The following is a 14,205-nucleotide window of genomic DNA, read 5'->3' as shown; positions in this document are numbered from 1 at the left end:
GTTTTCTCTCAAAATCCCACCAGTTTTTTGAAATCCCACTTAAGACTCAGAATAACAACAATAATGATAAAAATCTCACGTAGTCTTGAAACTCCAGTCCAGGTGTGTGTTTGACTTGTCCTACATATATGTTTTTTATTTTTAAAAGAAAAACATACACATTCGCGGTCAGGTTAACAAAGGTTTGAAAAAAATCTGCACACAAAGTGCTCCAAAATTAAAGATATTTTACATAAAGAAAATTTATTATAATATAATTTCAGGCAAAATGTGCTCTTCTTCAAATGCTTACCAAAATATTTTATTGTGGCGCCGTTTATATTTTAATGGTTTGTTTATATTCATATTTTAATTATGTTTTATTTAAATTATGTTTATATTTTGGGAAGCATCTGATGAAGAAACTTCTTGTTATAATTAAAATTTTTTTAAATAAATTACCTTTAATTTTGGAGCACTCTTGCTGTGCTGATTTTTTCAAACATTTATATATCAAACAGCCGCCATCACCTTCAAATATCACATTTTATTGGCTAAAATAATTGATTTCTAATCAATAAAAAATGCCCCCCCACATCTCCCGAACCTCCACTTCAACAGGATTATTTCAAAATACGTTATAAAATAAAAAACAGAATTTTATTACAGTTCAAAAGCGGTGGTTTAGAATAATGCATTCGACATTTCTCTTAAAAAAAAAAAAAAAATCAGCAAGGATACGAGACGTTACTATGGTGTGATAATTGATTAATACCTCAAGAGTGTAGCTTGTTCAATATGTTTACAGGTAAAGACGGGTGTAATCTCACATCACACACACACACACACACACACATGCACACGCACACACACACTCAGCGACCCCTCAGAAGTTCTTCCAGCGGATGGACGACAGGACGGCGTGGATGAAGTAGAGCAGCGTGGCCACGTAGGCGAACACCTGGGGGGGGAAACACCGCAGATCAGACGGAGAAGGCGTTTATTTACATTTATTACCGTGTTATTACTCCTCTCCCCGTCTGTGTGTGTGTGTGAGGGGGAAAAAAAACAAAAAAAAATTCCCCATTAGAAGGTCGCCATGGTTACCCATACAAACAGCACTGACATGAGTTGTATTTTCCAAAGTAAAAGAAATCGCTTTGCTTCGTTTATTTGTACAAATTTCAGAAAAGTCATTTCTTCCGTTTGTGATGTTATGACACTGTAATAACACCGGGATCAAAGGGTGCGCGTCTACAGAACCCGCCTTTTGATGTTTGTTTGTAGCAGACGCTTCAAAAGTGCATGATGAAGTGATGCAAAGAAGACAGACAGGAAAAAAAACTAGTGTTTTTGTGTAATCAAAGCAGCGGAGGTGTTATTACCATGTAATAACCCGAATCGCTGCCGGCGTGCACCGAATCGGAGGGGGTTTGGTTTTTAGGTCTCACCACGGCGGCGATGTCTATCTGGTAGGTTTTAAACACCAGCGATTTTTGCAGGAAGGTGATGTAGGCCAGATCCACCGCCGCGCTGAGGTAGAAGAACGCCGCCAGGCCGTGGTAAGCAAAGTCCTGCGGGGACAGAGAGACGTCACGGCCACGATCCCGCCAACGATCCCGCCAACCCCTCGCCCCTCATCCGTCCCTCATCCTCCGTCTTACAGCGGCCGCCCAGCCCGAGCTGCTCTTGTGACCCCCGACGACGAAGACGGCCAACCAGAGGAAGGTCATGACGAAGCAGAAGACGGACACGAACATCACCCAACCCAGAGGGTTCGGTGGAAACACGTGGGTGGAGGCGACCAGGATCCACACCAGACCTCCAAACACCTGCGCAGACGGAGGGAGAAACCTCGTGACCGCCTTCCGGGCCGGTATCTCCATCCAACACCTTCTACCGCTGTTATTACAAGCTTATTTCAAGGTTATTACAAGGTTATTACACGCTTATTACAGGTTTACTACTGTATCATAATCTCCTGTGATAGAAAGGAAGGAAAGACAAGAATTGAAGCGTAGTTTTCCTGGTGGAAGTCCAAATCAGAATCGGAAAAAGACAAACGTCATTTGTCTCCGAGGGTCAATTAAGGGGGGCGTCAAGTATAAATTAAGAAAAAATAAATAATTAAGAAAAAAGAATAATATATAATTAGAATGAAATAATGTAAAAATAGAATAAAATATGTCTAATATATATATACATATAAAATAATATTATATTAATAATATTATAAAATAAATATATTTAATCATATATAAATATGTTATTAAAATATTATTTTATGTGTTTTATATATATATATATAAATTACTATACAAAATTGTGCAAAATTGTAGTTACGCTCGCTCTGCATTGATATAATTGTAGTATAATATAATAGTATATAGTAATTAATCTATCTTGAGCGTATCTTTTTGGCTGTTTTTAATATTTGACTGACAAAGAAGCAGTAAAGAGGTCTGAGGGGTTGGATGATAATCCAAAGGATTATCGTCACCTGTCACACCCTGGTGCCCTAATGGACACAGCTGACTCAACATGTCCGCACTATTGATTAAACATGGCGGTCACAACGTGTTTTTGAGACTATGGAGTGCATCCGAATATAAGCTGCAGCTTCTAAAGCTAACTAAATAAATATATGTGTACATGCAGTATATAAACCGCATAATCTGCAGTATAGTGTCCACATTGTAACGTGAGATATATATACACAGAAGAAAAAAAAATGAAATTAAATACATACCAGTAGCATCCACAAACATGTACTGAAAATGCTTTTTTCCAAACTTTGCCTGATAATAAAGATTAATTATGATTAATTGAGCATTAATTAAGGTTAATGCATTGTCCTACTCCAGCTTATCGCTATCTTGGTCTTCCTCCTGCGCACTAAAACTGTTAAAGTCATCTTATTCCTTGTCTGAATTGAACAGCCTGAGAATTTCACAGTAACTTCAGCAATCCGATGTGACGGGGCTAAATGTTTCGCCGGCACGAAGCATGTTAGCCCAAAAAAAATCCATAAATTAGCCACAAAGCGTGGGGAAAAAAGAAGCGGATTATAGTCCAGAAATTTAAAAACTGTACCCGCTGAACGGTCGGAGCTCCACGCTTGCTGAAACAGTTTTTTAGATTTTAAGGTCACGACCTGTTTTTTAATCTCTGCAAAAAAAAAAAAAAAATAGTGTGATACCTCCTCCGGCCACTAGGGGGCAGTGCTGAGCGACAATCAATCACAATCTCCTCAAGTTAAAGGGGTTTGGCGCCCCCTAGTGGCTGCCTGGGTCAACTACGCCCAGCAGGGTCAAGGGGGGCGTCGTTAAATTAAATGAGTTAATTTTCATGCTTGTGAATGTTTCTAACCCTTGGCGCGTCCAGGTTGAGGTCACGCCCACAGCGCCACCTAGGGGACGGCCGACAATAACTGCAGGCGAGGTTATTAGACAGTTTTTAACTCCCTCCAGGCCTCTCCCGGGGCTAGGAGTTTTGAAAACACAGCAAAGGTCAAACTTTAAAACCCCAAACCTGCGTCTTCTGCAAAACCCCACCCTCTTCCTTTCCTTTTGCACATATTAGATCACTTTCTGGTATTTGTGCCCCCCCTCCTCGGGTCGCCTCGGTACAATACCGGTGAAACGTGAGAAACACAGGAGACCTGGCTTTCTGTTTTCTTTCTCCCATTTTAAATCTGAGAAATAATTGTGGAATAATTAATAATATAAGCGGATGAATGTTGTATGTTCCGGATTTCACTCTCGGCACGACGAGCCTCAAAACTGTCATTCGCTTTTTATTTAATTACACGCATAATTTAAGTATTCTCTTCTTAAGCAATTTCGTCTATAAAATTACTTATATTTGCATGTGACCTTTCCTCTATTTCATTTATTTTCATTTATTTTGTTTTATTTTATGCCGCTCCAGTTGGTTTTATCCAATTTTTTAATTTATTGTATTATTTTTATTTTATTTACTTTATGTTAAGCGACTTATCGACGAATGGATTGTGAGAGTTCAATAGAAGCTGGGAAATGCATGACCCGCTAAGTGCAAATAAAAATAAGGAATAGAAATAAATAAAATACATTTCTGTTACTTGACTAAAGAATGAAAATGTAAAAAAAAAAATTACAATGAAGAAAATATAATACAGCAAAAAAAATAATCAAGTGACGGCAGATTATCTCTCAGTATATAATGAAACACTCCAAATTATATCTTAATCATAGAAAATCCCATCATTTAAATCATAAAATGTCCTATTACAGTTTCTTTTGCTGAATTTTCCCACTTTATTCATTCTCCCGTCAAAGACACTCCCTTTTTATAAAAATTATAAATCTAGATCAATTTCCATCAGCACCCCCCTCCTGCACTCACCAGCTCTGGCAGGTACAGGAGATCCGGCGCGGTGGTGCAGATCTCCAGTCCGCTGGGCAGACTCCCCATGGGCTGAGCAGTGGTCGCGGCCATGTCGGCGCTTTCCTTCTCCCGCCGTCCGCAGCCCGTCGCCTCCTCCGCACGAATGACGGCGCCCCGGAGGCCGTCGCTGACCCTTATTAGCCAGATTAGTTTGCAGTCAAACCCGTTCTGCTCCCCCTCCCTCGGCCCGGCGCCGCCCCTGCGACGCAACACGTCGCACCTGAGCGGCAGACCTGTGTGGAGGAGAAAGGCCAGCTGGGGTTAGAGGCTCATTATAAACACATATATCGATGGCTGCAATGAAAAACCTCCTATCTGCAAATTTTTCGATTTTGGGTTTTTGCATTGAATGGTGAGAAATGGGACGGCTCCACATTTTTAGTCCATCTGCAAGATAATCCCGCCTTTTCTTTTGACATAAATGACATGACAAAACTCCTATGTGCACAATGAAGCAGAAAAAAAATAGGAAAAAAACACTTGCATTTTGCGGGGTTAAAAATACATGATATGTATTTTTAAATAATAACATAGAAATATAGTCTGTGAACAACAGAATATTCTTGAATATCTTTAACAAAGACCATACTGTAATCAAATTAAACGTTTTTTTTTTCAGATTGGAGGTTTTGCATTCCAGCCATCGATAAATCTATATATTTAAATCTAATATCATGCAGGAGGTTCGTCTCAGACACTACATTGTCCAGATGTGTGAATGAGAGGTTGAATGGTTGCATGTCTCTATATGATGTGTGAATGACAGGGTGAAGGGTTTTTACGTCCCTATATGATGTGCAAATTCGAGTGAATTATTATCAATATGACATGTGAATCGGAGGGCGAACGGTTGTTTGTTTCTATATTACATTACATTTAGCAGACGCTTTTATCCAAAGCGACTTACAAAAATTGCATGGGGGTGGATGAGAGGGTGCATGTTGTGTGTCTCCATATGATGTGAATATTGTATGTTTAAATGACGTGTAAATGAATGAGTGAATTGTTGTACGTCTCTATGGAACATGTGAAGAGAAGGTGGATCCTTGTATATTACATTACATTACATTACATTACATTACATTTGGCAGACGCTTTTATCCAAAGCGACTTACAATAGAGGACATAGGGAATATGTCATAGGGAATTGTATATCTGTGATGTATGAATGAAAGGGTGAATAGTTGTCAGTATCTATGGGATCGACGTTCCTGCACAAACCCCACCTCTTGTCCAATGACAGCAGGGATGGACGTCTGCAGGAGGACCTCCATCTGCAGGAGGACCTCCATCTGCACATCCAGGATCCTAAGTCTCCTGATTCCCCGACCCGGCGGCAAGCAGAGATGAGTCGGTGTTGTGTAAACACGACCGGAGTGTAAATAAGCAGCGCGGCGAGGGTTGGTGTCGAAGTTGAGGAGGATTCCACGACAAGAAGAACCGCAGATGGAAGAAGGTCAGGAGGTCAACAAAGGTCAACAAACATTCACTCTTTCATCCCAACCCTATAGACATTCACCCTCTCATCCAAATGTCATCAGTATACAACCTGGTCCGCACATTGTATAGACAGTCATTCACACGTCATATAGATAAAAACCTATCGTTTATAGACATCCAGTCATTCACCCTTTCATTCACACATCTGGACGATTCAGTCTCCAACAAGGTTTTCCACGGTTCGGTTAGCGCCTGGCGCAGAAGCCCTGCCGCCGGTAGCGGCGTGATCAGAAGACAGTGGCGGGCGGAAACGCCGTCACTTATCGTTTTGTGACGCCTCCACGCCAACCACGTAACCCCGCCTCTCGGTTTCCATAGAAACCATCTTCCATCAACCATCAAGATTCCAGAGCCTCGGCGTTGGAAAGATACGTTTTATTCAAAGATTCAGAAAAACATTAAAGAACGTATGTACATGTTGATCACAAACATGGAGACGGGGAAGCTTTGAAATTATCATCCATCCATATGTATATTCATATATATATTCATATATGTATATATATAAGTTTTAAACCCCAATTTAACGAATCATGAAATGTGAAACGAATCATTAGTGAAACGGTTCATGAAACGAATCATCGGTAAAACGATTCATGGAACGACTCATTCGTGAAACAACTCATGAAACGAATCACTCCTGAAATGATTCGTGAAACGATTCATGAAACGAATCATTAGTGAAACGGTTCATGAAACGAATCATTAATAAAACGATTCATGGAACGACTCATTCGTGAAACAACTCATGAAACGAATCATTCACGAATCGCTGTGTCGGCCGGGTCTGTGATTCTTAGAGGAGAGCTTCGGCACAGATTATCGGGATGTAAAAAAAAAAAAAAAAGAACAGAAAGGTAAATAACATCAGCCGGCATGTTTTGACGGAAGCGCAGTATAAGCGGAGGAGGCGTAAGCTGCTCGGTTCCTCATTCATTCATTCGTTCATTCGTTTTTTTTTCCTATCGGCACAAAAAAGGTTGCAAAACATCTGACACGTGAAGGGGAGGAGCCATCGGATTCGTCCGATTGACGCTCTCACCCGTATTTGTTTTGTTTAAGACCTCTTCCATCGGATGGCGGAGAAAATGGCGTGGATGAAGTAGAGAAGCGTTGCTATGTAGGACATCACCTGAGAACCAGAAGAAGATGGCGTTAGATCCCGTGTGTGCGCGAGTGTGTGAGAGCGTGTGTGTGCGAAGGAGGCCGTACCACGGCAGCAATGTCCAGCCGGTAGCCTTTGAGATCCTTAGGGTTCCAGATTAGACTCCCTCTCAGGATGGTGATGTAGGCCAGAGCCACCGAGGCGCTGAGGTAGAAAACCACCGCCACAAAATGGTAGCCTGCATCCTGGAGGGGGGCAAAGTTGAAAAATGTGTAAAACATCATGCATTATGGCAGTGGTCAGAAGGTCTCTGGTTGGAGTCTCCTTGTTCTCCCGCCTGTGGGGTTCCTCAGGGTTCTCCAGGTTTCTCCAAAAAGTCCAAAATCATGCAGGAGGTTCACTGGAGACTCTACGTTGCCCAGACATGTGAGTGGTTGTTGGTTGACGGGTGAATGAGAGGGTGAATGTTTTTTTTTTTCTGTGAACGACATCTGAATGCGAGGGTGAGTCCTTGTATGTCTGACTATGACTTGTCGAAATTTTCTTATCATGGCAACTGGACTTTCACCCGTTCATTCGCCTTCATCCAAAGGCGTCCAACCATTCCCTCATTCACGCTTCATATGCTAATATTGCTAAATGCAAATGCTAATAATCACTCCCTCATTTCCACCCCATACAGAGATGTATTCACTCTCACATCTGGTCAATTTAGGGTCTCCAGTGAACCTCCTGCATGTGTTGGGACTGTAGGAGGAACCCGGAGAACCCTGAGGAACCCCGTTCAGACACGTGGAGAACATGGAGACCCCACACAGGAAGGCCCCCCTTTTGGTATCCAACCAGCGTTACCCACCGCGTCCCTCTTGTAAATGGTACGTCTTATCGAAATCTTCTTGTCGTGGCACCTGGACTTGAATTACTTCGCTCGAAGATGTTTCAGCACTGGAGTTAAGAATCCAGTTGCCACGACAAGACGAATTCACCGTGACCTGGATGACCGAGAACCTCCAGACGTCCATAGATGACACTGGTTTCTCTACGACGTGTGAATGAGAGGGTGAACGGTTGTGCGACGTTGGTTGTCGTCCGGGTTCGGATTCTACCCGATCACATTTGTCGGCCATGTTTCTCTCCATCCGACGTTCCTCACCAGGGACGGCCATACGCTGCCCTGATTGGCTCCGCAGATGAAGATGAAGAACCAGAGCGTGGTCACGACGAAGCAGAAGACGGACACGAACATCACCCAGCCCAGCGGGTTCTCCGGGAGGACGTAAGTGGACGCCACCAGGATCCAAACCAGACCTCCGAAAACCTGCGGGGGCAAACAGAGGAGGCTCAAACAAAAAAAAAAAATGGTGGGATGCAAACACTTGCAGGCGTGGACCTGGTGCGGTTACCCTGGCAACAATGTTCGTCATTTTCAAATGGAGGTGTGGAACATCAGTCAGAACGTCCGTTCACGTTAACTTTTTACTCTTGTTTGCATTGGAAGCTGCCTTTCGCTGCACTCTTTGCATCTCTTACAATAACAGAGAAATACCCTGGTTTCAGGACTTTGGAGTTTCCTTTTTTTGTGTGACCTTTTCCATCATTCATTCATTAGTCATTCATTCATTTATCTACAACGCTTATCCTGCGCCCAGGTTCACGAGGGGGCGGCGTACCCTTCGTCCAGAAAGATCCAACCATTCACCCTTTCATTCACCTTCATCCAACCATTCACTCATTCACACTACATGTGCTAATATTGCTAATTGCAAACGCTAATATTCACTCCCTCATTTCCACCCCATACAGAGATGTATTCATTCTCACTTCTGGTCTCCAGTGAACCTCCTGCATGGGTTTGGACGATTGGAGGAACCCGGGGAGATCTTCTGGTTGTTGTTAAGAAGAGCTAACTATCGTATCCTTCTTGTAAATGGTACATCGTCTCAATTCTTGTTGAAATCTTCTTGTCGTGGCTACTGGATTTGAATTTCTTCACTTGAAAACGTTTCACCCCTCCCACAGTACCAAAGCTCTTCTCCACATGTATTTCGCAATCTTCTACTTTCAAATGGTTTCTCTTTTGATGGAACGGTTTTGTTTTTACGGTTGATTCTGGATTGGAGGAATTGTTGTTGCAAATCTGCTCCCCGGACCTCCTGCCGAGTCCAGGGTTGAACCATCTCAGGCAAGTGCTGGACGCGCAAACACTAGTAAAGGTGCTGGAATGCTTCTATAGAATCAGGGTTCGACCGGATGGCCTCCAAACACGCACCGCCGCACTCTTGGTCATACCTGCCCTCCTTTGGCAAACAGAGCCTTTGGCTGTCCGATACTCCAACCTGCCATTTGATCCCTGATAAGATGCGCTTTGAAAATGTTACGATACCGAGAGCGCTGGGAAAATATTTGCGAGAGGTCATTCAGATCCAAGTAAGACAAGTAAGAGATCAGAGCTTCCCAACACAACTCCCTGGAATCGGGCGTGGCGTTGTTGTGAGGCGGTTAGCCAGTCGTAACTGGAGAATCTAAATCGTCTGTTGGTGCCAACAAGTCGGTGAACGGTTGTACGTTTGAGGTGTGACCCGGTATGGGAATGGAATTTTTTTGGCTGTGGCAACAATGGCCAAACCCAGGATGATGCCGTTTGTAACTTTGAAAGAAATCATGTCATCGAAAATATCCCAGACGTGAAATTACCCATAAATGGGTCAGAAATGCTAATGTTAGCTGCTAATTGTCAACACAGTGGCTCAACAATGGCCCTAACGCCGCAGGGATCTCAGAATACAAATTGCCAGGAATGACCCGGGCGTCGGCGAAAAGGCAGTTAAAACTCGGAATCCTGTTGTTCGAGAAACATTCAGAAAATAGCCCTATTTTCCAAAAAACAACGGCGAAATCGGCCGGAAATCATCCCAGCATTAGCGGCGAATTTTACTTTGAAAGGTCAGAGATCTCCATTCTGAGGAGAAAGTGTCTCCACTTCCGTGTCCTCGTCCTGCCGGTGTCTCTCTCCTCCGTTTTGTTTTTTGGTTGCCGTGGTGACTTTGTTTGATGCAAATGCGGGTCGCTTCCATCAGGCCACGCCGACACCAGTCACCTGTGTTTGACTGGCGTGTTGTCTTAATTAAATGTGCCTTGACATGTTTGCTTTGCAATTACCGTTCTGTATGGATCGGTTTGAAGCAATCGCCGGGGGATGGGGCGTGTTACAGAAAATCGCCCGGATTATTTCGCACAAACCATCGGATGGTGACTCGGCTCGCCGTGAGATTGGGATTCGACGTGAATCGGCGCATCTGGACGATGAAATGAATCAATACCGATGTTATCAGTTGCGTAAACAGTTGGACCTGGTGTCCGTCCTAAGCCGCGCATTTCCGCAACGGGCCGACCAACAATGCGACCAACATAGGAGTGCCGCGGCTAAAAATAAACAGTGCGCAGCCTTCTGCATGTTCCAGCCGCCGGCTGCAGATTTTCACTTGAGATTCCGTCTGAAAATTCCCTCAAGGCGAATACCGCCTGTAACCTAGGCGCTATTCCGATACGTCTCTTCACATGTTAGCCTCTGTGTTCCACAGCCAATGTAAAATCAAACATAGATGCTAATTATATGTTTTGCGATAACGCAATATAATTGTCGATGTGTTTGCGATCCATCAAACAAAGGAGGATTCACTGTTTAGCCTGGTTAGCCTGCTAGGCTATGTTGATATGAAATGGAAAAGATAGCAGCGTCATCAGACGCCTCCCAGCTTCACGTGGTCTCTGGACACGAATCCGATGCCTCTTCTCCGACTGTCTCATGGAGATATTAGTCATCTGCAGCTAAACAACAAGCACAGATTTGCGGCAGGTTCGATACGCCTGCTAACTAGCAAACAACATTAGAATTTGAAAACCTAAGAGGTTTAGAATGTGTGTTTACAAGCTAATCGCCTGCCACAGCTGATGACCATTAGCAAGAGAAGGTGCTTGAAAGGTACAGCCGGACAGTTGCCTCATCACATGCAGTCCTGAAACGTATCGCTTGTCCGGGCTCGGACATACTCAGAAGTAAAACTTAAACATGTCGAGAAATTTTGCAAACTGATGCCTTTTCTTTTCCTTGACCCCTCGACAGTCTTTAGATCCATGCGCTTTGGTTGGAGATGTTCACCGAGGCTAACAGCCTACAAACATCCCACTTTTGAAGGAAGTGAGACCATAAGTCAAATACTCCATGTCACCGGAGTTGGTGCAAACACCGTTTCTATGGAAATGCTTCAAAACAAATGTTTGACTAATAGAATAATTTATCTGATGCTAACATCATAGCTCCTGCTCAGGGCTAGGAAACCATTAGCCTGCTAAGGAATCCCGAAACAAAGTACGCGGAGAAGCCGGGGAACGATCACAACGCACGGGTCAACACGCTGCTAAGGTGTAAGAAGGTATGAAGTTGCTTGTGTAGCTTAGCATTTGCCAATATTTACAGAACAAGGGGAGTGTTTACCTCGAGTATACGGTCTGATTGTTTTATGAGATGTTGTACAACAACAATGCTAACTCAGATTTTGGCGAAGGGGCGTTTTCCCCAGCAGCCTGGCAGCGGCTAAGGAAATGCCAGGAGACGTTACATCACGCCTGCGTGAGCACTTTGGAGATATCGTGACATCCTGCTCTCCAGCGCCAGATATATCCAGGAGAGCATCCCATGTTCAATCTCGGAAAAACGCTTCAAGAGGGCGTAGAAGATCAAGATGGGTAAGCTAGCAGTAGCACGTGGTAATCTTACAATGCATGGGGGCGGTTAAGGTTTAAATTGCAGGCTGACGAAGAAAAGGCCGGCTTTCCGAGTCGTCTCGAACCCCCCCGCAGATGCCTGGTTTCGATTTACACCTCCCTCTGCCTACCAGAGCTGTTTTTCCACCTGTGTCAAACAGATTTAATCTCGGCCTCCCTCCCCTGGAACCGCGGGAGAGCCTTCGATTGTTCCGCTTTGCGCTTTTTAAAGGGCAATTATCCCGGCTTGCTTCTCTCACACACATCTCCTCGGGGACTGTTCACGTATGAGAAGTTAAGCAGCGCACGATGGATTCGACGGTTCTGGACCGTTCCGGTCGCTTCGGAGACATCTCACGATCGGCGTTCAGTGTGACTGATTGATATTGGAATTACGGTCACATAAGAATATCGGCATCAGTATTTGCTCAGGTGAACTTTCTAGAAGAGTGCCGAAGTGCCTTCAGGAAGATATTGAAAATTCCCCCAGTCTCCCCCAGCTGCCTAGTTAGCACCTTGTATGGTGCAAGGAGCGGAAAGCGCTGCACAAGTGGAGCAGTAACAACTGTAGTATCATTTAGCATTAGCAGTTGTTGTAGTATTTAGCAGTAGCAGTTGTCGTAGCATTGCGGTATTAGCAGTGGTAATCGGTAGAGCGGGCGTCCCTCCGATGGAAGGTTGCTGGTTCAATTCCCGGCCAAGACACCGCTAGTTGCTCCCAATTGTACGGTTCGCGCCTAGCATGGAAACTCTGCCGCTATCAGTGTGTGTCTGTGTGGTGTGAATGCAATGAGCATTTAGCTTTCAGAAGCTCCTTCTAGGAATATGAGCTGTTCCGGCTGATAACCCTGTTTGCTGGTATTCAGACGTCCGTATTAATCGGAGGCCTTATCGGCTGGGAGGCGCCAAGGGGCCGTTCTCCCACGACGCCTTTCATTGGAGGTTTCCAAACCTCGCTGTACGCGGGGGAACACCACAAAATACTGCTCTCTCCATATTTGCTAGATTTCATATTCAACATTTAAGAGAAAGACAAAACACCACATTTATGGGGTAGATGTACTTTTGCATAAATTGGTCATCATTTCTCTTGGGTACTACGCTTTACTTCCTCTCCAGTGTACTTCATAGAGTACACGTGTTCTCTCCCCTACACAAACATATCTGGAGGCTTTGTTTGCTCTCCGGATATTCTCATTGAAAAAAAAAAAAAATCACAAAAACTCAACTTGCTATGAAAAAGCATTGTGCACTTTTGCTGAGAAACAGGTATGATACACTTATACTTGATACACCATGTACTAATCTGATGTAGTACCATTACTATTAATGAGTGTCAAAGTGGTCTCTGAAGTATTTGTCAAAGTATTGTTGCAGAATGTGCTGATCGACTACACAGGGAGGGCAGTCAAAGTACTTTTACGGCTTAAAGTGCGCTCAGCTGACAACGCCCCAGCACTTGTACTCCTTCTTAATTTGAATCAAGCATTTTTAATCAAGGTTGTCGTACTTTCACGTTCACGCGAGCAAATCCATCCGCTTTCCAAACTTCCCAAAGCTTCGAATTGCTGAAAAAAAAAAAAAAAAAAAAGAATGGGGGGGGGGGCTTCTTGTTGCTATGGCGATACATGTTTCAACTGGAATCTACGGGACGGGTCGCCGAGCCGGGAGCCAGGACGTGTGCGTTATCCTGTTTCGACAGCTGTTAGCGGGAAGAACGAGAAGCTGCAGGGACTCATGAGCTGATCCATCAAATCCAAGCTTTTAAATATATTTGAGAGTCCGTGCGTGTGTGTGTGTGTGTGTGTGTGTGTGTGTGTGTGTGTGTGTGTGTGTTAGGGTGGGGTGGCTGGTTGGATGATCAAACGCTGCTGGCCAACAAAACGAGACAAGGGAGATTTGTATCTGAGTGGAATCGCCTCGGGGGAAAGGGAAAAACACAGCTCTTTATCTGAGGGCAAACGGAGAGGATGGCAAAGGAAGATGAGGGTGTAACACGCACACACACACACACACACACACTGATGTGACAAAGAGTGACGCGGGTTTCCCTGAAATAAGTTAAAAGGTAACACTCACAAACTCGGGAATGAAGAACATGTCGGGGATGGACGTGAAGATGGATCCCCCCGTGGGCAGAACATCACTGGAGGTTGTGGAGGCCATAGTCCAGAAACACTCGTGTGAGTGTGTGTGTGTGTGTGTGTGTGTGTGTGTGTGTGTGCACTCTAGAATGAGATGCTCAACCTGTTTCCATCTGCTTTTTAAAGGCTGTCTCACTCTCTCCCCTGCCTCGTTCCTCCCTCCGTCTCCTCCATACTCCACCTACCCACCATTCCTCCACCCGAAACTACAGGTTTGACAGGTGCCTTTTAGCTTTGTTTGTGCAGCGGGAGATTCTGTTTGTGTGTCGTGTGCTTGTGTGTGTG

General features: G+C 44.2%; 2 protein-coding genes across 2 annotated transcripts; both read right to left on the bottom strand.

Moving 5' to 3' along the window:
* Positions 1 to 97: 97 nt before the first annotated feature.
* Positions 98 to 4,517, bottom strand: LOC147236752 (myelin and lymphocyte protein-like). The gene is made up of 4 exons (XM_086173547.1): positions 4,366 to 4,517; positions 1,644 to 1,811; positions 1,431 to 1,553; positions 98 to 940 (listed from the first exon to the last, which is right to left on the bottom strand). Exons 1-4 carry the CDS (start codon positions 4,456 to 4,458, stop codon positions 866 to 868), a joined length of 459 nt encoding a protein of 152 aa, XP_086029673.1. The 5' UTR covers positions 4,459 to 4,517; the 3' UTR covers positions 98 to 865.
* Positions 4,518 to 6,494: 1,977 nt separating this feature from the next.
* Positions 6,495 to 13,986, bottom strand: LOC147236751 (myelin and lymphocyte protein-like). The gene is made up of 4 exons (XM_086162477.1): positions 13,856 to 13,986; positions 8,166 to 8,330; positions 7,120 to 7,257; positions 6,495 to 7,039 (listed from the first exon to the last, which is right to left on the bottom strand). Exons 1-4 carry the CDS (start codon positions 13,940 to 13,942, stop codon positions 6,965 to 6,967), a joined length of 465 nt encoding a protein of 154 aa, XP_086018603.1. The 5' UTR covers positions 13,943 to 13,986; the 3' UTR covers positions 6,495 to 6,964.
* Positions 13,987 to 14,205: the final 219 nt, after the last annotated feature.

Source organism: Fistularia commersonii, chromosome 2 (assembly GCF_037954325.1).
Source record: "Fistularia commersonii isolate RoL2024-O1a breed Wild chromosome 2, RoL_Fcom_v1.0, whole genome shotgun sequence".
Taxonomy (NCBI): domain Eukaryota; kingdom Metazoa; phylum Chordata; class Actinopteri; order Syngnathiformes; family Fistulariidae; genus Fistularia; species Fistularia commersonii.
Note: the sequence above shows the minus strand (reverse complement) of the source record. Positions and strands in the feature narration are given on the sequence as shown.

What these genes read in the sequence shown, in the direction of transcription:
- LOC147236752 (XM_086173547.1), bottom strand. Translation starts at nt 4,458, where the DNA reads ATGGCCGCGACCACTGCTCAGCCCATGGGGAGTCTGCCCAGCGGACTG. An exon ending in GCTCGGGCTGGGCGGCCGCT is followed by an intron (nt 1,554 to 1,643) that starts GTAAGACGGAGG and finishes CTGTCCCCGCAG; the next exon opens with GACTTTGCTTACCACGGCCT. An exon ending in AGATAGACATCGCCGCCGTG is followed by an intron (nt 941 to 1,430) that starts GTGAGACCTAAA and finishes TTCCCCCCCCAG; the next exon opens with GTGTTCGCCTACGTGGCCAC.
- LOC147236751 (XM_086162477.1), bottom strand. Translation starts at nt 13,942, where the DNA reads ATGGCCTCCACAACCTCCAGTGATGTTCTGCCCACGGGGGGATCCATC. An exon ending in GCAGCGTATGGCCGTCCCTG is followed by an intron (nt 7,258 to 8,165) that starts GTGAGGAACGTC and finishes GCCCCCCTCCAG; the next exon opens with GATGCAGGCTACCATTTTGT. An exon ending in GGCTGGACATTGCTGCCGTG is followed by an intron (nt 7,040 to 7,119) that starts GTACGGCCTCCT and finishes TCTGGTTCTCAG; the next exon opens with GTGATGTCCTACATAGCAAC.